At 28.8% G+C, this 27003-nt stretch overlaps 1 protein-coding gene and 1 long non-coding RNA gene across 6 annotated transcripts in view; one reads left to right on the plus strand and one right to left on the minus strand.

The window, feature by feature from the left end:
* The window catches only part of LOC142333507 (uncharacterized), a 92373-nt gene extending 70996 nt beyond the window's left edge, over positions 1–21377 (minus strand). For 2 of the 5 annotated variants that reach the window (XR_012758619.1, XR_012758617.1), the window contains exon 1: positions 21169–21377. This is a non-coding gene — a long non-coding RNA (uncharacterized LOC142333507). The other 3 variants (XR_012758621.1, XR_012758620.1, XR_012758618.1) reach the window with 3 other exon arrangements.
* Positions 6332–27003, plus strand: part of LOC142333506 (uncharacterized) — a 38676-nt gene continuing 18004 nt past the window's right edge. The window contains exons 1-2 of the mRNA XM_075380763.1: positions 6332–6613; positions 15631–15723. Coding sequence (XP_075236878.1) covers positions 6529–6613; positions 15631–15723 — 178 coding nt within the window. The 5' untranslated portion in view covers positions 6332–6528. The remainder of the gene's footprint in view (positions 6614–15630; positions 15724–27003) is intronic.

A 27003-nucleotide genomic window follows, 5' to 3' on the forward strand; every position in this document is an offset into this window, starting at 1 on the left:
AAATTAAAAAAAAATTGATATTTTAAGTACAAGTCCCATTCAGCCCTCTTGTTAAAACTTAAAACTTTATTGCAGCAATTATTTAACTCAGTAGACTGATGTAACATTATTCAACAAGGTTAAAATCTATGATTTACTAAAATAAAGAAAAATATGTATACGTGGGTACCGTGATATCCTATTATCTGATAGGGTCGTAGATCATGCTGACGCTGATCTGTATGTATGTGTGTATATAACATATATATATATATATATATACATATATGTCTGTATCCACAAAACAACTAGTCCTGAATAACAGACCAATTCATCTACGACCAGCAAAAAATGAAAAAAATAAATTAATGAAAATTTGTGTTTTTCTACGGTGCAAATGCTCACTTGAAAAAATGTTTTTTTTTTTTTTTTAATTCGAGTTTAAAGGGTTAAAATCGAGCCGCAAAAGAATTTTATTTATTTTTTTTAATCTCTTTGTAAAATGTTAATATCAACTTAATTTTTAACGCGTTTAATCTTCAAGTAAATATATACAAAAACCAGTTTCTAGATTTTTTGAAATTCAACCTTGAAAGGGATGAAGAAAGATAAACTGTCGAACAATGATAGCAAATTTTCCTCATTTCAGACAATACTAAACAATATTCACTAGATTGAGGCTTGCAAATGCTCTTCAGATAAATATCTAAAAACTATTTTCGAGTTTTTTTTAATTTCGATTTTTTGAGGGGTTCGAATTGGTACAGTGTGGTGACTCAAACAGTCATTACCACTTTCACTGTATGCGTGACACGACTGGCTGCACCTGCCTCCGGTTACTTGCGACTAAAAACACAAAATATACGTTTTTTTAAAATGAGAAACTAAGTACGGTCAACTCCTAGTGGTGTTGGGTAACGTTAAGTACCGGCCAAAATACAACTTTACCCCTATTTCTTACGAGTATCCGGTTATAAGTAATATTTTTAAGATGGAGACCAATTGTTTTGAAACCCACATTTTTTAGCTCATTTTAAGTTTCGGATTTTTTTTTTTTTTTTACGTTGGAGAGAAAATCTGCAAACAAACGCCCAGCAGCCCGTACTACTGGGTGTACGGGGTTTCCTGCCGAAGCAGGGACCCACTAAAAGCCCTCCTCCTCTCACGACGCGGTGACGGAAGGAACCCTAAGGTTCCTTCCGCGCGTGCCAGCGGGTACTTCTTATGTTCACCTTCCGTGAGGGTTTCCAACAGGATCGCCGTCGGATTCCTGACCAAACTGTTGTTCTGAAGAAATTACAGTACACTGATATTTTTTTATAAATTAAACAGGCTTCAATTTTTATTTATCATTATTAATCTCACAAGCATGAGTTTAATGAACACAGCGGGATCCAAGGGGCAGAATCTTTTGGCTAGACGGGAAGGGCAAGCGGAACGAGTCATGACCGCGGGGCAAGTAACCGTATGGCGTGGATAAAGCCGCCACAGGGATGCTAGTATATATACAAACAACAGCGTTGTCCCAAACGTAATTCACTGTGTCCATGCGCGCAAAAATAAAGACACGACTCGCGGCAACGGCAGTATGTAACCTAAAGTGTCACGCAGGCCATATAAGTTGTTTGGGGTTTATTAAGTGCTTACAGACGTCAGTGCAGTCCAAAGATGGAGCAAAAATGAACTGTGGTCGCATGACAAAATTAAAACGGCGTATATTCGACAAAATTGAAACTTTCAGAGACAATACTGTGCCAATTATCTACAAGCAGCATCAATACTGCAATATACAGTAAAAGTGCTGTATATTGCACAAAACTTTTACAGCAGTACACCAGAAAAGCCACGTTTTGGCCAACCGTATACTTCTATAGACAACACAACCATTTCAGAGCGACGCTTGTATTGTCACGGTAATTGACGATGACCGTCGCATGACAGTGAGAAAAATCGAAAATGAAACGAGTTCATGGTGTACCAAAAACACCATACCTTTAACAGAATATCTGCAAAAAAAAAGTGGCAGCGAGATGGGTACTACACAGACTAAAAAGCAAAAGATGACGGTCTTGAAATTACACCAGAACTGCTTACACATAATATTGGCTGGAGCCACATCGCAATCGAAATTGTTTATGCGTAAAATTCGTAAATTCAATTTTTGCCTCCAAATGACGTCATTTTGAGCAACAAAAATCGTTCAGAATGAGGAAGGTCGTAATTTTGAATCAACATTTAAGATTCAGGGCCAAGTGTATCATAAAATTGGTTCTTTGTTCTGAATGCCTGATGCCGATCCAAAATTTTTGCCAATCTACTTCACGGGCAATGAAGAGCAACATATTAACACACGCTTACAATACAACCACATCGAGCAGATGGAGGAACGAGAAATAGTGGCAACTTTGGAAACGTTTTTGCAAAATCATAACCGGTTGGTCCAACACTGTTTCCAACAGATTGCAAAACGACAACTACGTGATTATCATTAAAGCAGACAAAGTACCATACGGAAAGCACACAGGCAGATACAATGTACCAACTGTTAATGAAGTTGCAGTTGTTATGCAGTTGTCGAGATATACGGATACAACGCAGAAATAACACGGTTCAGATGATTCAAGACAATCATCGTTCTTACGATGCTTTTCAATACCCACTGATATTTTGGGAAGGAGAAGATGGATATTATTTAAACATTAAACAAAGAAATCCAGTTATAGGTACAGCATATCCATTATTTTATTTTTATTTTTTTTCGTACAATTAATTTATTTTTGTCTCGTTTATATTTTTATTTTGCAGGTGCAGAAATTAACAAGAAAGTTAGCGCTATGAACTTCTACGCATATCGGTAGATGATTCGTGCCGATGAAGACAACAACCTTCTTCGATGCCGCCAGCTATTTCATCAATTCATTGTTGATATGTATGCAAAAATCGAAAGTGAGCGATTGCGGTACATTACGTTCTGAGGAATACATTCATTTGCGAGATGCTATTGTGAGTAACGTAGGTGAAAAAACTTATGTCAAAAACATCGGTACCGCATATATTCTTCCATTATCATATATATTGGTAGTCCGCGTCATATGCAAGAAAATATTCAAGACGCGATGAATTTCGTGCGTGCATACGCCCGGCCAGATCTGTTCATTAATATTAAGGTTAAAAATATATTTAAAGATTTAATTTTACAATAAAAAAATTTACCTGTCGTAAAAATGATTTGAGTTTTTTCTTTCTTGCTATTATTTAAGACAGTTTTAAGTTTGTACTCGACACATTTAAGTTTATAGTATACAGATACACTCACACGCAATTGATAGATCGAGTTGTGATAACTGTGCGCGTGGTGGCGTCAGGTATTTTAAAAATAATTTTTTTTCACATTTTTCCTCAAAACGGTTATTAATGAAACATGGATCAATGAATTTAAATCTAAACTGCAATCATAAATAATGTATGACATAATAATCAATACTCTCCGACCACAAAGAAATGTCATCGCACGCAATCAAAAGAGAAGCAAAGGATGATTTTCGCTTACGATTACGATGTTACGGCTATGGACACAGTGCTAAACGGTGTTAGTGTAACTACTACTTACGATAGAAACTTCATTCGAAAAGCTTTGCGATCGAAAACTTTGCCCAGAAAAATTGAAAGTGTTATGTCAATCTTCTATGACAATGCGGGCCCACACATAAGAGATTTCTGTAGTCGATATTTCAGCCGATTATGATTGGAAAACGTTTAGCCATCCCTATACAGCCTTGATTTGAGTCCGCCGGACTTTAATCTTTTTCCAAAGCTGAAAGAACCATTCCGAGGAATTCCTCTCTGCAGTTTGAAACAGTTATCGGCTGCCTGACCCAGGAAATTGACTCCTAAACAACGATCTTCTCCTAACAGGAATCTAAAAGGTGCCGGACTCCAACTCAAGATGGCACAACAATTAGAATCTCAAAAACTATTAGTTTTATGAGAAACTTTATAAATGGAGAACCTACCCTCGATTTCCCACTACATTAAAAATACAGTACTACCATTTTTGTAATCTTCGCCTTTTTTTTTTACTTCCTTGTACTAAGTAAAGGAAGTATTGTGAGATCGCTAAAAATTTCGGTTTTCAGATTTCAACGGAAATATCCATTTTGACCATCCCTGAAATACACTGACTAGTTTCGGCGTGATCTCTGTACGTCCATATGTATTTAGCGCAACTCAAAAACGAGTAGCCTTAGGATGTTGACATTTTTGATTTAAGATTGTTAAAACATTTAGTTGTGCAACTCCCCTTTCATTTGCAATTGACTGAACCAAAAGTATCCAAAAAAAGCCCAAAATCCAAAGAAATCTGGATTTTGGACTTTTTCTTAACTGCAGTAATAAGTTCTCATTGAAAGCTTTTCAACGATATATCGTAAGTGGTACTTAATTTCATTGGTTCCAGAGTTATAGATAAATAAAATTTTAATTAATGAATACTTGGATCTTACACGGGTAAGGGCTTATCGGTTTGAATCAAACTTCATCTCCTTTTTTTAATTTAAATATACTGATTTATTAATAAATATTAAACGTAATTATAAAAAAAATTCACAAGTTATAAGTGAAATAATAGGCATTATTACAACATATGTGTTTATTTTTTTGCTGAATTCCTTTATTTATTTAACTGGCTGGTGGTCAGCCAAACTTAGGGTTAGCTTCCGGCGGTAATGCGGTAAGAGTCTTTCTCTTAAGTAAACTACGGATGCCGGTTGAACAAAGTAACCGCATCTAGGAACTCCCACACGATCCGACAATGCGGCTCTAGCCACATTGCTTATGAGTGGCCAATTTTCCCCTTGACCTCTAAATTCCAGGATGGCCCGGTCTCTGGGCCCCCAAGAACAGGGCAGTCAAACATTAGGTGTTCATTTGAATGGACCTCCCCACACCGCTCAACAGCTGCCAGGCGGTACCGAAACAGATATTGGTTCAAGTTAGCGTAATTGGTGAGCACCCAGGCACCCGTTGCCCGGATGCCCGTCTTCTCTGCTTACCCACAAATCTGTAACAACAAATACATTAAAATGTGATTAAATTATCTTGTTGGAAATAAATTCGATTAAAGTTTTCCAATTTGTCCGGTTAAGGAAATCTATAATTAATTAACATCAACAAGATAAATATTTCAATTCTCTTTTCAGCAAAGATAATATGATTTTTAAAATTAAATGTGTTATGTGCTTCCTCAACGATTTCAAATTCCGATATTTGTAAATCACGCCTATTAACAAATAAATTAATGTTAAAGATAGGATCAAACGAAAATATTACATTATTTAAAAATCATTCGTTTATCGATAGCTCAACAATGAACCGGGTAGGTTTTTTCCTATATCAAATGTGCATAATGAGATTAATTGATAATTTCTAACAAAAATAAATTCTAAAAAAAATTATAAAAGATGAATTTAAAGAATAAAACGGTATAACAAAAAACACTGTCTTTTTCTGTTTAGCTTCCATAACTACCGAAAGGTATTACAGAGGATGATATGTATGAATGAAGTGTAATCTTTTACAGTCTCAGGTCGACCATTCCTGAGATATGTGTGTTAAATTGAAACCCAACCACTAAAGAACACCGGTGTATCTACTATCTAGTATTCAAATCCGTATAAAAGTAATTGCCTTTACTAGGATTTGAACTTTAGAACTCTCGACTTCGAAATCGGTTGATTTGCTATGAGTTCACCACTCGACCAACCCGATGAGTTAACAGAATAAACGAATGGTTTTATTTAATTCATACTTTAAACCCTACAATTTTTTTTTTTTATTATGACATTTAATTTATATATATATATATATATATATATAGAAAATCAATAAAAACATAATACCCGTAAGAAATATAGCAAAACGTCTGGTATAAAATAAAGTAAAATTTAAAATAAAAAAAATTATTTTCTTTAATTTTACAATTAATGTATAAAAATATAAGAAAAATTATAAGTCCATATTACACACGTAATAACAATAGAATATAATAAAAATTAAAAAATATAAAAAATAAATTTAAATTATTTATTATTAATATTTCTTTATTCCTAATTAAAAAAAAAAATAATAATAAATAAATAATTCATTAAAGAATATAACATAACTAAAGAGTAGTTCGCGCGTACTGGAGAAGTCAAGAAGCCAAGGTTAAATTCAAGGTGTTCTATGTTAGTAAATAATTAAACTTTAAAAGTATATATTATGTTTGTGCGTGCGCGTGTGCGTGTGTACACAGGATATAGGTAATAGTGGCAGGGGGGTATACTTATAAGTATATATAAAGATGGTGGTATAACATTTAGGTTGTTGTCTCCACGTATATAATATAAATATATACACGTAACATTTCTGCATTATCCTTCCGATAACATTAAATCTTTTCGCGCAACAAGAAAGATTAGGCGGAAAAACTAAATCGTCGTCATTTGGTATATAAAAAATATTTATAATAATTTTTTTTTTAAAAAGTATTTTGTACTTCATTTAGTCAATATGATTCAAATATTTATACTATTTTTAGCTGTTACGTCGTACATAAATGCAGCTGCTGTTAAGGAAGAATCTAGCGTAGATATACGTAAGTCTATTTTATTTATTTTAATTGTATTTTTTGTATTTTTTTTCTAATATAGCTGTAAAATAAATCTAATTTTAATATTTCATCCAAAAATTACTCCAAAATTTTATTTATAATACGCACAAATATTAGTTAAATAACTCACATAAGTATATATTTTACCAATTATCTTCAGGTACAATACTAAACTGGTCGAATTTTTTATTTTCCCGAACTTTATTTTTTATCATGCTTAACAAAATAAAACTTTTAAACTGTAAAAAATTTCTGTAAGATATATGTACGTACCTAAGGGTTGGTCTGTATTTTAATTAATATTCCCGGACTGGCTCGACATTAATTCCTCGAAAATGGCTAAAAATATTTAAAAATACATTGGGAATTGATAGCATTAAAAAAGATTGAGGGGTATTTTCAACATTGTTTAACGTTCGTAGTAGAAAACTAAAACTTCTTCAGTACGACAAAAGTAGTTATTTAAAATTAGTTTTAAATCGATCGGATTCTAAAACAGATTAAAATAACGGAATATCATATTACTTATAAATATATCATAAAAAATTAAACTGTAGTAGGATAAAAATACTTTAAGTTATTTATAAATATAAAAAAAAAAACATTGCTACATTAGTATAATTACTAATATAAGATAATTAAAGAACGTGCGGGTGACAATTCTGTAATTAGTGAAATTTTGTTTTCAAATTTATTTAAAAATTTGAAAACAAAATTAAACATATATATATAGCCTATGACAGTCCCATTAACGTAACAATTCCAAAGCAAGTCAAACATCGAAATCGTTTCAGCTGTTGAGCTGCAACGGTGAAACATAAATACATTAAATTCCTTTTTGAATAGTCGTGTAATAAGGTTCACTTCCGAGTATATTAATTAATTTTTATTCTGGTTTGGTTCCATCATAATTTGTATTATACTAGCACATACCTCGGAAGATTGGTTGCGAAGTTGTAACAACATTTTCGAAAAACCGTGACCTGTCACATCGAGAGTTTATCTGATGCGAGCAGAAGTTAGCCTTCAACCAACTAACAAATACCCCGTTTGAATTTTGAAAATAGAACGGTTGTTTGCAAAGATACTATTAGGACACCCCATTGCACCTCCTAAAACAGCGCCCCAAGGTTCCCCGTTTGTTACCGGCTGATGGTGATGATCGGTTTAACCACGCACAAGTTGCTCGAATGACTTCACCAATCTAGTCTCACATACAGCCCCTAACGGAAGCCCATCATTATTAAATAGAATTTTTTTTTAATTTTATTTAACACAAATTTAATTATATTATTTTTGTAATATTATTCATTCGACTGATTCGAATCATTCAGTTCAAATCCGATTCACACACCCATGATAGAGGCTCACAGTTCATTAATTCAAATCATTAAAGTACATTACACTCCTTTTTTGGCAGTCGTATAAAAATTCCACAGTTTTTAGGGGTGGGAGATATTCAACATTAATTCTAAACTGTCGTACAAGGAAGTATGGTAATCGCGAAAAATTTCGGTTTCCAGATTTCAACGGAAATATCCATTTTGACCATCCCTAAATCCATTTTGACTAGTTCGGTGTGACATCTGAACGTACATAAGTATGTATGTACTTTCGTTCGTATCTCGTGTAACTTTAAAAACGATTGGTCATAGAATGTTGAAATTTTAGATTTAGAACTGTTGTAATACCTAGTTGTGTACCACCCCTTTTGATTGCAATCGGTTGAACCAAACGTGTCCAAAAAGCCCAAAATTCAAAATAATTTGGATCTTTGACTTTTTCTTAACTGCAGTAAGGAGCCCTCATCGAGAGCTTTTCAACGATATATCATAAGCGGTTCTTATTTTCATTGGTTCCAGAGTTATAGCCAAATAAAATTTTAATTAAAGAAATATTTGGATCTTTCAAGGGAAAGGCATATCGGTGTTCGAATCACACATCTCCTTTTTTTTGTTTATTTATTTATTTAAATATATTTATTTATAATTAAACTCTCACTGTAAAAAAATTTACACTGAATAATAATATTAATGCAATAAACACTCCCCCCCCCCAAAAAAAAAAGAATATCAGAAGTTATTACTGAAATAAAATTTTATGAACTTTCATTTTAAAAAAATATGTATATGTAATTTAATAGGCGTTCAAGAAAGTAATGCAGTGTCTACATCAGATTTTTTTGTCACACGGACATTTCAATACATATTTTTCGATTTTTAACCCCATGGGAAAAGCAGGCCCGGAACCTATATAATTATTTTTTTATTTTTTAATAAACCATAAATTTTAATTGTTGCTGAATAACACTGCACCAAACTGAGCACACCTATATAATAAATAAATAAACCTCCATATAAATAAACTTTTAACCCCAATTCAACTTAAATTTTTTTAAAAAAAAGGAGATCGCACAGACCCAAACTTAATAATTTAAAATTTCTGAATCTTTGTGTTTTTCAAGTCGTGGCAGTTATTAAAAATGTTATCTGCGTAGATGAGGAGCAAAACGTTAAACTGAAACCGAACTTTTTTACTAAAAACTTTGATTTTTTTTAACAATTATACTATAAAATACGGTAAAATTTTGAAGATAAAAACGTCATTTGGTCAATGATTAATCGACTGGTATCTGAAGTCTTTTCTAAGAATATTAATTTTTTTTTAATTATATTTTTTATAGATCATTTTAAAGGTAATTTTTAAAAGAAAGGTCATTCGATGAAAGGGGAGAAATCAGACAAATTTTATTACCGATCATTTTCATTTTTTACGCAATTGTAATCGAAATATTACATAATTAATTCGTTGATATTTACTCTATGGCGTATTTGAAATCAAAATTTGTCAAAGGCAAAGCTATTTGTTATGATATGTAACCTTTTCCCAGATTTTTTACTTTCCTGGAATCACAGCTGTAGAGATATGCCACCTCTAGGGCCAAATACCATTATTTTTTTCATAAGTTGGCATCATAGGTCTAGAACTGTGCTGCAAGAAAAGTACGGTAATCTGTCAAAAAATGGGGTATGGGTTTTTTTGAACTTCTCGAAGTTCTCGAACTTTCATAACCCAAGTACTCCAAAAATACAAAAAAAAGGTCCCGGGTTTAATCCTGATCCAGCATGGCATTTTTCATATGCAACAAATTTCAATTTTCATATTCCCTTGTACAAGTTCCTTTGCAAGCTAGTAAATTTATCCAAAAAATCTATTATTAATAAATAACACTTTCGATTAATGACTCCCATCCTTTAATTGTAATTATATAAGAAAAAGCAATTACATATGATAAATTTTCTTTAATCATGTATAATATAACAATTACTTTTTTCTTCTTTTATTTTAAATTAACCTTTGCGTAATTAATTTTCCAAACACTTCAAGGTCATCAAAAAATAATAAACTATATTAACTCCCTACCACGGTATATTAGCATTTAACGTTTCATAAAGATAAAGTAGCAGGTTTGAATCGCAGAGTAGATTCTGTTCATAACAGTTATTATCAAAGAAAGTGTAAATAGATCTTTTACTCGAAATTCCTAGAATAATGCATAATAATAAAAAAACAATAAAAGTGTAATTGCCAACTAGATTTACAATTTTTTTTTCTTTAACGAACTGAAAGATCTATAAGATTTATTTAAATCATCTAACATATACTGTTTTATTATTTTAAACTTGTAAGATTAATTTACTTATAATTAAGATATATATAAATATATATGTATATATATATATATGACATACTTGTCATATATCTCTTCTGACTTTCTCAGAAAGTCATAACAAGTTTTTAGGATACAATTATTTGGCGTACATATCTACGAATCATGTAGACTGATTTTTAAAAAATTGAAAATGTTCACTAACGCATGTTTTATATTTACAAATGTGCAATCTTTATGGAAAGAAAGCCATCCGCTTATATCAAACTAGACAAAATCTTCCCGCAAATTAATTACATTAATATGAACTTTAATAACATATTTTTTTTAATTTTTATTTGTACACAGTCCTGACGTGATCTCTTTAAACTGTATTATGTACCGATTAAGATAAAAAATGTATTCATGTCATAACATGAATACATTTTTTTAAATTAGTGAATTTATGTATGTACATCATAATGTACATACATAAATTCACTAATTTAATTAAAGAGGCAGATGAATTATGCAATATTGTATATTATATTATTTTTATGGTACGTAAAATTACCCTACTGTATCGCTTTGGCCTACACATTAAATTAAAAAATAAACTAAGGGTAAATTTTAAGAACTTTATTAATTTACAAAAGTAAAAATTGGTGCATAAATGTTGTAAAAAAAATCTGGCAAAATCGCTTAACTTTTCTGGCTTTACCCTTGACAGATTTTTACTTCAAATACGCTTTAGGGTTTTAAATACTAATGACTTAATTTTAAAATATTTAAAGTAGAACTACAAAAAAAAATCAAAATGTTCATTCAGTACACGTTGATTTGACCCTCTTGATCAAACAAAGTTTATAACATAAAAACTATGTGCACCATTAAAAGTAAAATTGAGAATAAAATCAAAAAATTTGGGTTCCACACACAGTTGACCTGCTTAGATAAATGAAGTTTTTTATCATTAAAATTAGACTTAAGTGTACAATGACTAAAAAAAAAAAATTTTTAATTTTTTTATTAAAAAAGCCAGAATTTTAATTTTATAAATTACAATTTTAAAAAAATTGATATTTTAAGTATAGGTCACATTCAGCTTCCCTGTAATTTGGGGCATACAAATTTATTTATTGTAGTAATTATATTAACTTCAAAAAGTCAGCTCAATTTATAACAACACTGTGTTGAAATGTTTTTATATAAAACAACATTTTATTTCAAAATATATCATGAATAATGTACATCAGTAATACTAATTATCTATTAGGGTTGTGAATATATATATATATATATATATATATAGATCATATATCATATTCAGATGAAAAATTACATTACTGCTAATTTTTAATGATTTAAAACTTTTTATTGTCTCCTTTGAGAGGAGAGTGGAGGAACTGTTAGGAGAAGACCAATTTGGTTTCAGGAAACGTATAGGGACAATGGAAGCAATTTTAGGCCTCAGATTAATAGTAGAAGGAAGATTAAAGAAAAACAAACCGACATACTTGGCGTTTATAGACCTAGAAAAGGCATTCGATAACGTAGACTGGAATAAAATGTTCAGCATTTTAAAAAAATTAGGGTTCAAATACAGAGATAGAAGAACAATTGCTAACATGTACAGGAACCAAACAGCAACAGTAACAATTGAAGAACATAAGAAAGAAGCCGTAATAAGAAAGGGAGTCCGACAAGGATGTTCCCTATCTCCGTTACTTTTTAATCTTTACATGGAACTAGCAGTTAATGATGTTAAAGAACAATTTAGATTCGGAGTAACAGTAAAAGCTGAAAAGATAAAGATGCTACGATTTGCTGATGATATAGTAATTCTAGCCGAGAGTAAAAAGGATTTAGAAGAAACAATGAACGGCATAGATGAAGTCCTACACAAGAACTATCGCATGAAAATAAACAAGAACAAAACAAAAGTAATGAAATGTAGTAGAAATAACAAAGATGGACCGCTGAATGTGAAAATAGGAGGAGAAAAGATTATGGAGGTAGAAGAATTTTGTTATTTGGGAAGTAGAATTACTAAAGATGGACGAAGCAGGAGCGATATAAAATGCCGAATAGCACAAGCTAAACCAGCCTTCAGTAAGAAATATAATTTATTTACATCAAAAGTTAATTTAAATGTCAGGAAAAGATTTTTGAAAGTGTATGTTTGGAGTGTCGCTTTGTATGGAAGTGAAACTTGGACGATCGGAGTATCTGAGAAGAAAAGATTAGAAGCTTTTATTAGAAGAAATGTGGTGCTATAGGAGAATGTTAAAAATCAGATGGGTGGATAAAGTGACAAATGAAGAGGTATTGCGGCAAATAGATGAAGAAAGAAGCAATTGGAAAAATATAAAATAAAAGAAGAGACAGACTTATAGGCCACATACTAAGGCATCCTGGAATAGTCGCTTTAATATTGGAAGGACAGGTAGAAGGGAAAAATTGTGTAGGCAGGCCACGTTTGGAATATTTAAAACAAATTGTTAGGGATGTAGGATGTAGAGGGTATACTGAAATGAAACGACTAGCACTAGATAGGGAATCTTGGAGAGCTGCATCAAACCAGTCAAATGACTGAAGACAAAAAAAAAATTGTACATAGTTATGTAAGAATATAATTCTTTATTAACTAGCATCCATTCTATTTATATACTTTGTTTAAAAGTATATAAATGATTTTTAACGATGTTTTATAAAAAAATATAGTTTTTTCAATGTTTTTCAAAAAAAATTATAATTTACTAAAAATAAAATATGTAAACAGTGATGCCTCCTTGTATGACCAAATCTGGGTTACATAAATTTTTGAGATATTTAGGAGCGGATTCTTCACACTCCTAAATCTGATCGGCTTAAAACTTGGAATTTTAAATAGTTTAATAATTACTTTCATCATACTAAAGCTAAATTTTCTAACGGTATACAAAAAAAAAGAAATGGTTATAACTACCCCTCCTCTTCTTTAAAGGGAAACTAACGGGTTCTTGAAAACTTGGGTTCTTTTTTAAGGGTGGACTAAGGGGTTATCCACACTTGAAAAACCCTGATATCCATAACTTTGCCTGAACGCTATATTTTCGTTTTATACCTAAATATCGGCATACAACAAATAAAAAGAAATGAAAAAGCACATCAAACCAGTCGATTGATAAAATTAAATCAGGTAAAACTATCAATCAGAAAGGTCATTCAGTTGATAAAAAATCCTTCATAAACTACCTCATCAATTTACACTGACCAGTAAAAAAAAAATTGAATACGTAGATGTAAATAAAATAGAAAATTTTCTTTAAATACAACATGTAAAATTGCATGTTGCATTAACAATTAATCGTTCATTTCTTATTGTTTTATTAAAAAAAAGTTTACTGATGTATTATTACGCAAAGTAAAATTTCACACATTACATAATATCCATGTAATATTGTTTATACAAACAGTTGATTAGTAACAGACCTTGCAGTTTAACTCAAAATTTTAATTAAGTTAATGAAAAGAGAAATAACAAAAAGAACTAATTAACAATAACTTTTAATGTTTAATAACTAAAAATAAATACGCAATCACGCACTCTCAAAAAAAAAACTTACATTTTATTTTTATAAATATTAAAACAGATATACTTAACTGGTTTGACGGCATTATATAACAGAGTTAAGTACCTTGTCTTCAGATAAATCTGCATTTTTATCGCTAATCATAACTTTGGCCTTTAAGAATTTAAATGTACGTCAATCGCTTAACTGGTTTGTTGTTAATTTCCATTCCTTTTTGTTCTATTTTAATCTTTTAAACTTCAACGTAATTAGTTCATCCTACATCTTCAGTTATCTGATTTATATTTTATTTAATCTACAAGAATAAAAATACTACACAAAAAAATGATACTTTACAATTAGTATCGTATAACAAACATACACAAACGAAAAATTATAAACATGTTACAAAATAAAAATATACAGAATTGATGTACAACGAGATTACATAAATAAACATGTATACCTGTATTTAGCAAAAATGTAAATGGTCAGCACAAAATATCTACTGCTAACATTTATAGAATAAGGAACCTCGGAAGAGAATAACCCAGAGTTGAGGTTAAAATTCCTTCATAAATAATAAAAAAAGCTATAACCCAGTAGATGTTGGCTTCTAATTACCAATTTATTGCAACTTATAAGATTATATATTTGGATTCACTTATTTATCTATTTTTTTTTTTTTAAACTATTTACATAACTTTAGGTAAACAAAGACAACAAATTTACTCCCACTTAAGTTCAAAAAATGATTTCAACATAAAAAAACTTAAGTAACCATTCTTTTGAAAAATGCAAAAATTTACTCACTGTCTTGCTTACCAAATTGTGGTAATTTCTTATAAATCTTATCTTAGAAGCAAAATAATAAAAATTCCTTTTAAACAATTTTGGGTTTAGACAAAAAATAATTATTCAATAACCTTACATTTGGTCTTCTTAAATCAAACTCACCATTATTGTGCTTCTAATAAAAAATCTTGGTACTTACATATTAACGCCACCGCAGCTACAGCTTTATTTAAAAACAAAGTAGTCAATCGGATTTCGGTGGAAAATGAACAGTTTCTTTATTAATTTTAATAAATGTTTATTTATATTTATTTATTTTATAAATATAATTTAACCAAACTTAACCTACGCTCGCTAACCTTGACTAATTAACACCATTGAGTAATTTTTTGAGTATTTATTTAATAAATTCAGTAATTATTGCAATTATTTATTATTTAAAAATCAAAACACTCCTGTTAGTTAGTCAAGGTTAGCGAGCGTAGGTTAACTTTGGTTAAATTATATTTATAACACAAATAAATATAAATAACCATTTATTAAAATTAATAAAGAGACCGTTTTGAATCTATGTTAAACTCTATATCAGCCCATTTTCCACCAAAATCCGATTGACTACTTTGTTTTTAAATAAAGCTGTAGCTGCAGTGGCGTTAATAAGTACCAAAATCTTTTTTAACTTTATAAATAAATGCTTTCACAATAATATTAAGTTTACAAAATAAGAAGAAAATACGCTTTAAATGTTGCTAATTAGTTACCAAACGAATAATTTTTTTTTATAATATTTAAGCGACTTTTGTTGATAGGCGACTTAATGTTACATTCATAAGTACCACCCTGACAAGAAATCCCATATTGTATTGTAGAATGGATCAATCAATTTCAGAACCGAAATTGATTTACTTTATAAAAAAAGGTCACATTTTATTATTATTATTTAAATATAACTTCATTTCGGTGGTATAAATAAATTAAAATAAAAGTTTTATTTTTTATTTCAGCTACTTATTCGGAACCATGCAAAAAAAACGATCCTGAATTAAATCAATGCATATTGAATGCACTTAAAGTATTCATCCCAGCTGTTGCTAAAGGTAAGTTAATGACTATTATAACTAATACTCCTACTACTAATAACAATAATAATACAAAAATTACAAAAGTTAAAATGCAATGCTGTTTACTAAGACAAACCACAGTGTCTACCTACAACTACTGTGATTATGTTTACAGCATGCTTAAGATAGATTCTGTTTACAGCAGGCTTAAGATAAATTGCCTTAATAAATTGTGATTAATAACTTCTTTTTTTTTTTTTTAAGAAAAAAATAAGAAAACTGTATATTAGTTTCCCATAAATTACAAAAATAAAACTTCTATAATTACATTTTTAAAACTGTTAAAAGTTTTAATTAAATCTTATAAGATAGAAATTTTTTTTCTGAATTGATTAATAGTAATTAGTTTAACTAGTCATAAATCAAAATTCTTAACTAGAATTCTAAACAGAAGAATTGAGAGTAGAGTGTAAGAAGTGTAAGAAGTGTTAGGAGAAGACCAATTTGGTTTCAGGAAAAGTATAGGGTCAAGGGAAGCAATTTTAGGCCTCAGATCAATAGTAGAAGGAAGATTAAAGAAAAACAAACAGACATACTTGGCATTTATAGACCTAGAAAAGGCATTCGATAACATAGACTGGAATAAAATGTTCAGTACTTTAAAAAAATTAGGGTTCAAATACAGAGACAGAAGAACAATTGCTAACATTTACAGGAACCAAACAGCAACAGTAAAAATTGAAGAACATAAGAAAGAAGCCGTAATAAGAAAGGGAGTCCGACAAGGATGTTCCCTATTTCCGTTACTTTTTAATCTTTACATGGAACTAGCAGTTAATGATGTTAAAGAACAATTTAGATTCGGAGAAACAGTATAAGGTGAAAAGTTAAAGATGCTACGATTTGCTGATGATATAGTAATTCTAGCCGAGAGTAAAAAGGATTTAGAAGAAACAATGAACAGCATAGATGAAGTCCTACGCAAGAACTATCGCATGAAAATAAACAAGAACAAAACAAAAGTAATGAAATGTAGTAGAAATAACAAAGATGGTCCACTGAATGTGAAAATAGGAGGAGAAAAGATTATGGAGGTAGAAGAATTTTGTTATTTGGGAAGTACAATTACTAAAGATGGACGAAGCAGGAGCGATATAAAATGCTGACTAGCACAAGCAAAACGAGCCTTCAGTCAGAAATATAATTTGTTTACATCAAAAATTAACTTAAATGTCAGGAAAACATTTTTGAAAGTATATGTTTGCAGCGTCGCTTTATATAGAAGTGAAACTTGGATAATCGGAGTACCTGAGAAGAAAAGTTTGAAGCTTTTAAACGTGATGCTAAAGGAGAATGTTAAAAATCAGATGGGTGGATAAAGTGACAAATGAGTAGGTGTTGCGGCAAATAGATGAAGAAAGAAGCATTTGGAAAAATATAGCTAAAAGAAGAGAGACTAGATAGGCCACCATTAAGGCATCCTGGAATAGTCGCTTTAATATTGGAGAGACAGGTAGAAGGAAAAACTGTGTAGGCAGGCAACGTTTGAAATTTGTAAAAACAAATTGTTAGGGATGTAGGATGTAGGGGGTATACCAAAATGAAACGACTATCACTAGAAAGGGAATCTTGGAGAGCTACATCAAACCAGTCAAATGACTGAAGACAAAAAAAATATAGTAATTCTAAATTTGTATTATTTTATAATACAAACAGTAAATGTTAAATTTAATAATTTTTTTTTTAAATAAGGTAGTAAAAGGTTCACATTAAAAATAAAATTTCAAGTAATACAGTAATTTTTTCTGAAAATAACAATAAATATTAATTTAATTTGAAATAACGTAATATTATAGAACAAGAGTGGCCTTATTTGCTTTTAACTTGTTAACTTAAAATGTACGAGCATCGATCAGCAAATGTATGCTTGCTAGCTTCTTTCTTTTTCCTGTTTAGCCTCCGGTAACTACCATTTAGATAATTCTTCAGAGGACGAATGAGGATGATATGTATGAGTGTAGATGAAGTGTAGTCTTGTACATTCTCAGTTCGACCATTCATAAGATGTGTGGTTAATTGAAACCCAACCACCAAAGAACACCGGTATCCACGATCTAGTATTCAAATCCGTGTAAAAATAAATGGCTTTACTAGGACTTGAACGCTGGAAGTCTCGACTTTCAAATCAACTGATTTGGGAAGACGCGTTCACCACTAGACCAACCCGGTGGTCCGCTTGCTAGCTTGATTAAAACAATACGTTTGCTTTCCCATATCATTTTATTAAGCTGCTTAAGGAGAAAAGTATAAATGTAAAAACTGTTATACTAATAAATATTTTAATTAAAATGAAGAGAAATAATGAGTTTTCGCAGGAAATAATGATAAAACAGAAAATGATTATTTTCAGTGTTACTATTTATTTATAATATATTCAAAAGACATAATTCAAAAAGCATTGACGAAGGTACCACCTTCTGTTCACCACCTTTCACTTTTTGGTGAATCACTGGAGAATTTACAGATTCATTGATCTAGTAGTAGAAAGTAGCAATGAAAATGAACTAACAATGAATACCAAAAAATAAATAAATTTATAACAATAGCAAAGTCACAAGAATGGGAAAATCTATGGAACGAAAATGAGTTAGTAGAAACATGAAGAAGAATAAATACTTTTGAATAATTGTTAACAATGTGATGGGCACATGTAAAAAAATTACATCAAGAATTAAACAAACTATTAAAAAAACTTAATAAAATCAATTGTATTGTGCAGTAAGGAGCTTAGTTAACACCTTAAAATGAAAATGTTGAGATGTTATGTGCTCTCAGTAATATTTTATGAAATGTAAATATGGATAATTAATAATGATAATGGCAATAGATCGGAAGAATTTAACATGTGGATGTATCGACAGATACTGAAATCAGGCTGGGTTAGAAAAAATAATAAACAATAATAAAGTACGAAGAAAAAAAAAATGAAGAATGTAATAAAAATAAGAAAATTGTTGACTAAGACAAAGTGATGAAAGATGAGAGAAATATCTTGCTGTAAACTATCATTCAAGAAAAGATAAAAAAGAGCAAAACAAGCAGAGGAAGAAGCTTATTCCTTGAATGATCAATTCAAATACCTGTAAAATTATTTAGAACCAACTATCAAAAGTTAAAATATCCACGATTACTGCCAAACTTCATAAAGGAGATGAGATCTAAAAAAAAGGAAATACTATAACAATTTATCATGTATAAAAAATTCTGTAGCAGTTCATTTATTACATGTTGATATTGTACGTTGTATCATCAGATTCACATAGGCGAAGATTCAGTTCAAAAAAACAACCCATTAGCTAATTAATAATATTCAACAATAAAAAATATTAAGGATGTACACAATATGTGCACTCAACAGAGGGAGAAACTCTCACCTTATTGTCTGTCAAATGTAAATAAATCATTATAAAATATGCTTGAAACTGAAACATTAAGAAGTTTAAATTTTGAGAATATATGAATAAATTTTGTAAAAACAATAATTATCTTTTAAAAGGAATTCATTATGAAAAAACTATGGTTTAAAAATTATAACTTACAAACCATTAATGGAAAACCTGAGTAATATACTATAATAAACCTTTCATTAAAAAAAATCTTTAATTTAAAATATGTGAATTGAAAGATATTCAGGTTATTACATAATTTATTAAGAATATAAACTTGTTCTTTTTAAGCCAACATATTATGTTCTGCTGCGTAACACAAAAATGCTTGTATTGTTCAATTTAATACAGATGAATTCTTTCTTTTTTTTTATAATAAAGAAGTTTTAATTTATTATTTTTTTTTTGTATTTAGCAATTGTTTTTTTACATTTACAAATATAAAAACATAGAAAATTTTAGATTACTAAAAATCAATCTACACAATTCATAAATATCAGCAGTAAACAAAAATTTTTAATTTAATAACGTTTTCTTTAAATCAAGCACAAAAATCAATATGCCTTTTAATTATATTTATGTAATTAATAAGTAAAACCTTCTATCAAATAACTTTTCCTAATCATGATAATACATGCAACAGATGAAGATTGTTTCAATATATATTGTAGAAAAATATTGAACAGAGCACTATTCCGTTAAAATGCCATATCTTAATATAATATACAAGTGAACGATAACCATTTATTTTCAATTAATAATATCAAAATTACTTCTTTAAAGACAAATTGGTTTGAAATTTTATATGACCAATGGTAATAATTTATAATTTAAATAAGTAAATTACTTTAAATAAAATGTTGAAAACTTTAAATTTTTACTGTTGCAATCAACGAAACAATCTTAAACATTACTTTAATTAATAAAATTATAATTTTGGCCACAATGATAATTGCCATTATGATAATGGCAATTATGATGTTTAATATAATTAATAACGAAATATATAAATTACATGAATTTTGAAATAATATAGTAATGGAAATTATAAGGACAATGTCCTTAAAAGAAAAAAAAGGAGGCAGTTAAAAGAGAGGTCAAATGTATATATTAAATATATGCAAGTAAACTAGGTCGAGGAAATGTATTAACACATATCCTTAAAAAACAAAGAAACCATCAAGCTAATTAAAGTGCAAAAAGTAAGATATTATAATTATTATGATTATCATCATTACATAATGATTAAATTAATTATTAAATTTTAACTAATATATATATTTATATATATACTGACATTAAATGAAATACTTCTATATTAGATACAAGGACTTCCAGTATAATTTTTCATCATTGGTTCATTATATATACATATGTATAAATTTTTAAATAATTATCATGTAAAAAAATAGTTTATGTTTACATGTAATGAAAATGAGTAAAATTAAAAGTTTTAATTATGATTTTCAAAAACTATACATACACATTGACCTTGTTAAAATGTTTAACAGTAAATCTTTAAATAATACTATAATTATATTTTCATATCATACACTGATCATTAATCTATAATAAAAGCGTGCCCATTACCATAAATAATTAAATTTCAAAAGACTAAATATAAAATTATAATGATGTCAAAGTAATAATAAAAATAATGAAGGCGGTATTAAATTACTATTTTAATATCTATGGGAAAAATTTTGACAAACTGCAAAAATTTGAATTCAAATTTGAAAAATTTGAGTTGGAAATTTATATTCTTTCCATTTACCAAATATGACAAAATTTTAAGAAATAATTTAATTCATAGCCAGCTTCAGCTACTTTTTTTATAACTCAATTATCTATATATACGTAAAATAAATTGTGTACGAAAAAATAGGTTAATACTAACAAGAAACATCTCAGCACAGCAGCTTAAGTCATAAACTGAGGAATACCCATATATAACATACAACTTATTTTGAAATGGATTAATTTTATGAAGACTCATTGTAAAACATAAATTGTTTATGAACCCGTATAACCATACCTGGCTTTTCAGAATTCTCAGCATTATCAATAAACTATAATCACTACACACAAAACTAAATAATTTCACGAAAAAAAGAGGATGTTTCGTTATACCTTAACATAATAAGTTTCCATTATGTACGAAACTACCACGAGAGTTTTGCCGAAAAACACATGGAATAGCAAAGTATACCATGATTTCGTCGCTATAGAAAAATTAAAAAAAAAAACAAATGTCTACTGTAATGAAACCTACTGAATTAAAACAATTACGAGCTATTCGAAAATTGATTGTAATACATGTTATATTAAACTTGGAAAGGCAGAGTAAATTAGACTACAGTGCAATCCAATTTTGGGTTTACATTAAAATATTTAAAAAAAGGACAGACTAATTCTAGTACTTAGCTATATATTTGTAAGTCTTCTTTCTTTTCCAATTTAACTTCCGAGAATTATCGTTTAGGTATTACTTCAAAGGATGATATGTATGAGAGCAGTAAATGAAGTGTTGTAGTCACAGTTCAACCATTCCTGAGGTGTGTGGTTAATTGAAACCCAACCACCAAAGAGCACCGGTATCCATGATCTATTTTTCAAATCCGTATCAAAATTACTGCCATTACCAGGACTTCAACGCTGGAACTCTCGACTTCCAAATCAGCTGATTTGGGAAGACGCGTTCACCACTAGACCAACTCGATGGCTTATATATTTAAAAGTATGCTAAAAGTTTTAGTTTGTCAAAGTATCATAAAAATTAAAACTCCAGAACGGAATCTTTTTAGTGTAGGTTGCAATAAACGAAAATAATAATTTATTATTATACAATCTAAATAAGATAAAGACATGAACAAATCAGTATAATTCTTGAAAATTGATAAGAAATTAATACATTAATCAAAAGCTGTTTATAAATAAATAAAATAATTAATATCAAGGTCTTATGTATTATGTAATACTTTTTTCTTAAATCTACCATATTTAATTAGTTTAATAAAAAAGGAAAAAACATATTGTTATGTAAAATGGGATTTCCAGTAATACAACTTTAAAAAGTTGTTCCGCTTTTATAAAAAAAATTATAAATAGCATCATTATTCTATGAAAAAATGTAAGAAAAAAATTATTTACCTAAGAACATACACAGACAAATATTTATTTCACCAGTCAATATACATCAGTACACCTGCAGAGATAATAGTGATTACCTGTTTGCAGGAATGGAATGTACATACTAAAGCAAAATAAACTTAATAACTTAAACATAACAGATATACATATTATAAATATTTCCAAAAGTACATCAACCTTTTAAGCATAGCATTCAAAAAATTCAACTAAAGCACTTTAACAAGTTAAAGGACCCTGTTGAATATTTTAACAAAATATAAAACTTATATATTCATTCTAATCCATTCCTTAAATTTACTGCTTAAGTGTACGCTTATTTTCTACTCATCTTTTGGCAATAGAGTAAATATTTTTATAGCTTTGATATAAATGCTTTTGATGCTAATAATCTTATTTATTCTTGGCATTGGGATATATTTTTTCTTGTACTATTGGAATTGATGAAATTATTTTGTAACTCAATGTGATTGTAATTAAATGATTGGTAAGAAAACTTCAATGTTCATAGGTAATTTCGCACTAAAAGTATTTTTACTTATTATTCTCAATATTCTTTTCAGGAGGGACTATATTAAGTTTGTTTACATTTTGTATGCACCACCCCATGCAATAATTCCGTAATTAATTAAGCTGTGGAAAAAGGCATAATATATCATTCTTAACATATTTGTTTTCATGATTCTCGATAGCTTATAAAATATAAATACTATAATATATATACAGTATATTCTGTGCTTATTATTACACATATAGAATTAAAACTGAGTTATACCTTTATTTCTGAAAAGAAATTTCTAGATTTTGTTTGAAAAGAAATCTTTCAAGAAAAGTTGAAATATGGCAGACATATACTATCTGTCAAGGTAAAACAACAAATAAGTTTAATTTAGAACATTATAAAAACTTTCTTTTGAATAAGATTAAAATAATTAAAGAAATTTAATTGTATATTGCATAAAAAAAAATCTTTACTTTTGACATGTTTACATGTAAAAAAGGGAAGTAAATTTTAATCCACTACATTGATTCATAGTTCAGTTGAATAATTCCACATGTTAACAAATAAATATTTTACTTAGATAAGCATGTAAAAAATATAAAGTTATGTATGTTGAATAAGTTATTTTATTCTAAATACTGTGATATAAACATACAGATCGTGTCAGGAATAGGTGAACTAATCTATGAATAATAACGAAGCTATTATTCTATTCTTTTATATTCTTTTTTCAAAGCTATTATTCTGTCCAGCGTTAAACAGAAAAATCAAGGGAAACTACAGGAAAACCTTGATCAAAGCAGGATCATAATATATAAAATGAGAGAGGAATGGTTAAAGTTCATATTCATGTATAAAAATGATAATCCTATTATGCAAATATTAATAAATAAAATCACTGCAAGGTATATAATAATTCTGAAGGTGTTAATTTTAAAATATTTAAGTAATTATTAAATAAAGGCTTACTAAATCAAGTTAATCTAATCAGCTTTCTTTAAAGACTTATTTATAGAATAATATTTTCATAAAAAATATTCTCTCATTTGAACTATAAATAAATCACATAAAGAGGTAAGGTTATGTAATAAATACTTAATAGAAAAGTTTGAGAAATATTTACAAAAGAAAAAACTGAAAAAGATCTGCATTTTAACTATTAATTATTCTCAAGTTAAAATAAATTTAAATACCAAACTGTAAAAAAGAGTATTCTAAAAAATCATTTAAAGATTCTTACTTAAAATCTTAATTTAAATTGGCATTTGAATGCAAAACAATTACCATCAGTAGATAATAAAAGGCATTTATAAAAATAGTATGATTAAAAAAACAAAGAAATAATAAAAAAATTTAATTCATTAATATTATATATTCAATATATTACTAACAAAACTAAACTAAAATAATTTTTTTTATTAGGGTTTTTAGAATTAGAATTAAAAGTAAAAGTAAAAATAGAAACCCAAATAATTATATTTATGGTAGCCAAATCTGATAGAAAGTATAACAAATTTAAATTTAGCTTTTTAACTTAAAAGTTTCGTGCTTAGTTACTTCTTGCTATTTCATTGAATGTCGTACCACATGCTCCGACTCTGTTTTATTTCAGTATTCCTAATCTGATCCAGTCTGGATGCTTTTCTACCTCAAATATATTTTGATATGTTTAAGTCAAATTATAAAATACTCTATAATATAGTATAATACATCCTGGTTTTAGTTTTATTTTTTATGTTTTTTATACACAGTAATCTATTCAGTTTTTGTGTTTTCTGTCCGGCTTATCCAATCTCTTTTCCATCTTGAGATAGTTTCTGTTGATATCACACTACCCAGATACTTATATTTTTCAAATTACATAATCACACGTCCTGATATTTCTCTAAATCTTTCAACAATATTTCCTCATATTGTTAGATACTTAAAATTTAAGTAGTATGTTTTTCATCACTTGATATGTGTGTGTGTGTGTGTGTATATATATATATATATATATATATATACACCAGGAGAAGGTGATTAAAAAATGACTTCGCAACTTTAAAAGCATATAAAAATTAATTGAGATAACTTATAGATTCAGTTAAGGTCACATTTCATAGAAAATCACATTAAATTCGTCACCCAACATTCACTTTGGTTCGATATGACTTCCATTTGTAATGCAACATACATTCCACCTGAAGTCAATCTAATTCCACCAGCAAGTCGGGCGTTACCTCTGCAGCTAAGGTGTTAATTCAGAGTCTTAGCTCAACAAGATCAGCAGGTAAAGGTGGTACATAAGCAGATCTTTAATGAAATCCTACAAGAAACATGTAGTGGGGTCAAATCTGGGGATGCAAAATCTGGGGTCAAATCTGTAGGTCATGCAATTGGACCTTCATGACCAATCTACTGTCCTGGGAGTTGACTATCAAGAAAATCTTGGATTTCTAGGTGGTAGTGAGGTGGTGTCCCATCTTGCTTATAGTAATAGCGTCCATCTTGATCAATTTAGTCTGAGGAATTAGGAAATTTTTAACCATGTCCAGATGATTCATTTACAGTTGCCTCCTGGAAGAAGATTGGACCGTTCTGCCTGGAATAACAACCTATCTCAATGTAGCTTTGGTACCAAGAATAAATTGTTTGCCTACAATTACCCTGCTGTACTCTCTATACAAACTACATTGAACTGCAGTTGCTGACTGCAAATCATGAAACCAAAACACACAGTGAGCACGTTCCAACCAGTAAATGTATCCATTTTTAACAACACTGGTAACAGTACTGGTGGATGAATTCAGAATTAATAAACTACATGAGTCAAAACTTGATGTGTTTTGCTATGAAATGAGACCTCAACCAAATCTGTAAGTTTCCTCAATAAATTTTTACATGCTTTTAAAATTGTGAAGTCCGTTTTTTAATCACCCAGTATAATTTTCACTCTTGTCACCATCCAACCTCACAAAATATCCTCTAAATTTAAAAGGAAAAATTGGTGACAGGCAATATCTTTGTTGTTCATTTTATATAATTCATACTTACTGGTACCATAAAAAAAGTAATAATAAAAGAAAAAAATTATGTTTAGAAAAAAAGGGTATGCTATATAAAGCTTTAATATAAAGGTTCAAATAGTTTCTCACCTGTCATTTCATCCATCACATTTTCTTATTAATTTATGTGCTAACATATCTCACATTGTATTACTGAAATTAAAGAAAAAATAATAATTAAAAATAAGAATATTAATATATTTCACATAGGATATTATTATATGATTAAAATAAATATTCAATTGATTTATTGATTTTCAAATCAATTATCAAAGAGTTTAATAATTTAATCAGGAAAATAAGTACAACAGTTTTGGAATAGAGGAATGCCATAAACATGTTTACATAATTTTCAACATATTGCTTTTTTTATGTAGCTGGTGAAAAAAAATCCAGTACCAGGAAGTAAAAAACAAAATTAAAATAAACTTTCCAATTTTAATAATGAATGTAAATTTTAATAGGGAACTTAGAACAAAGAAATAAAAATTTATTAACAAGTAAAATATTTATTTAAGTTCGGATTATATTTTATTTATAATTCATAAGAAGTAATCTGTTAAACTATGTGAATTTTAACTAACAGTAATTGAAAGACAAAACTGTATTCAGAAGAAGACAAAAATAAAATATTCAAGGACAAAATAAAAATAATAATAAATAATTTATAAATAAATTTATATAATAAATTTTTATTTCCTGAATCTGGATAAGACATGAGGAAATTAATGAAAAAATTTATTAAGAATTTAATATCTAATTAAACTAAAAGATGTGACTCCTGATGAGGAGAAATTCTGATTAAATTATTGGAATTATATGGTAACATAAATTACCGGCAACCTCAGTGGTATAGTAGTAGCATCTCTGACTTTCATCTGAAAGGTTTGTGGATCTAAAATCCAATCAGAATGGCTTTTTCATAGAGAAGAATAAATTAATAAATATTATAAACTGCATAAAAGTTTGCTTCAAAGAATATTAATTTTTTTTTTAATCTCTTTTTTAAATCTATATTTTATTCAATGTTTATACTATACCACATCACCTGTAGACTAATATAGAACTCAGTGAACAGTCTTACTCAGTCTCAGATCGACCAGTTCTAAGAAAAATATGTTAATTGAATTCTAATAATAATCAAAGTATATTAGATACATGTTTATTATAATCC

Source organism: Lycorma delicatula, chromosome 12 (genome assembly GCF_047948215.1).
Source record: "Lycorma delicatula isolate Av1 chromosome 12, ASM4794821v1, whole genome shotgun sequence".
In the NCBI taxonomy this organism is placed as follows: domain Eukaryota; kingdom Metazoa; phylum Arthropoda; class Insecta; order Hemiptera; family Fulgoridae; genus Lycorma; species Lycorma delicatula.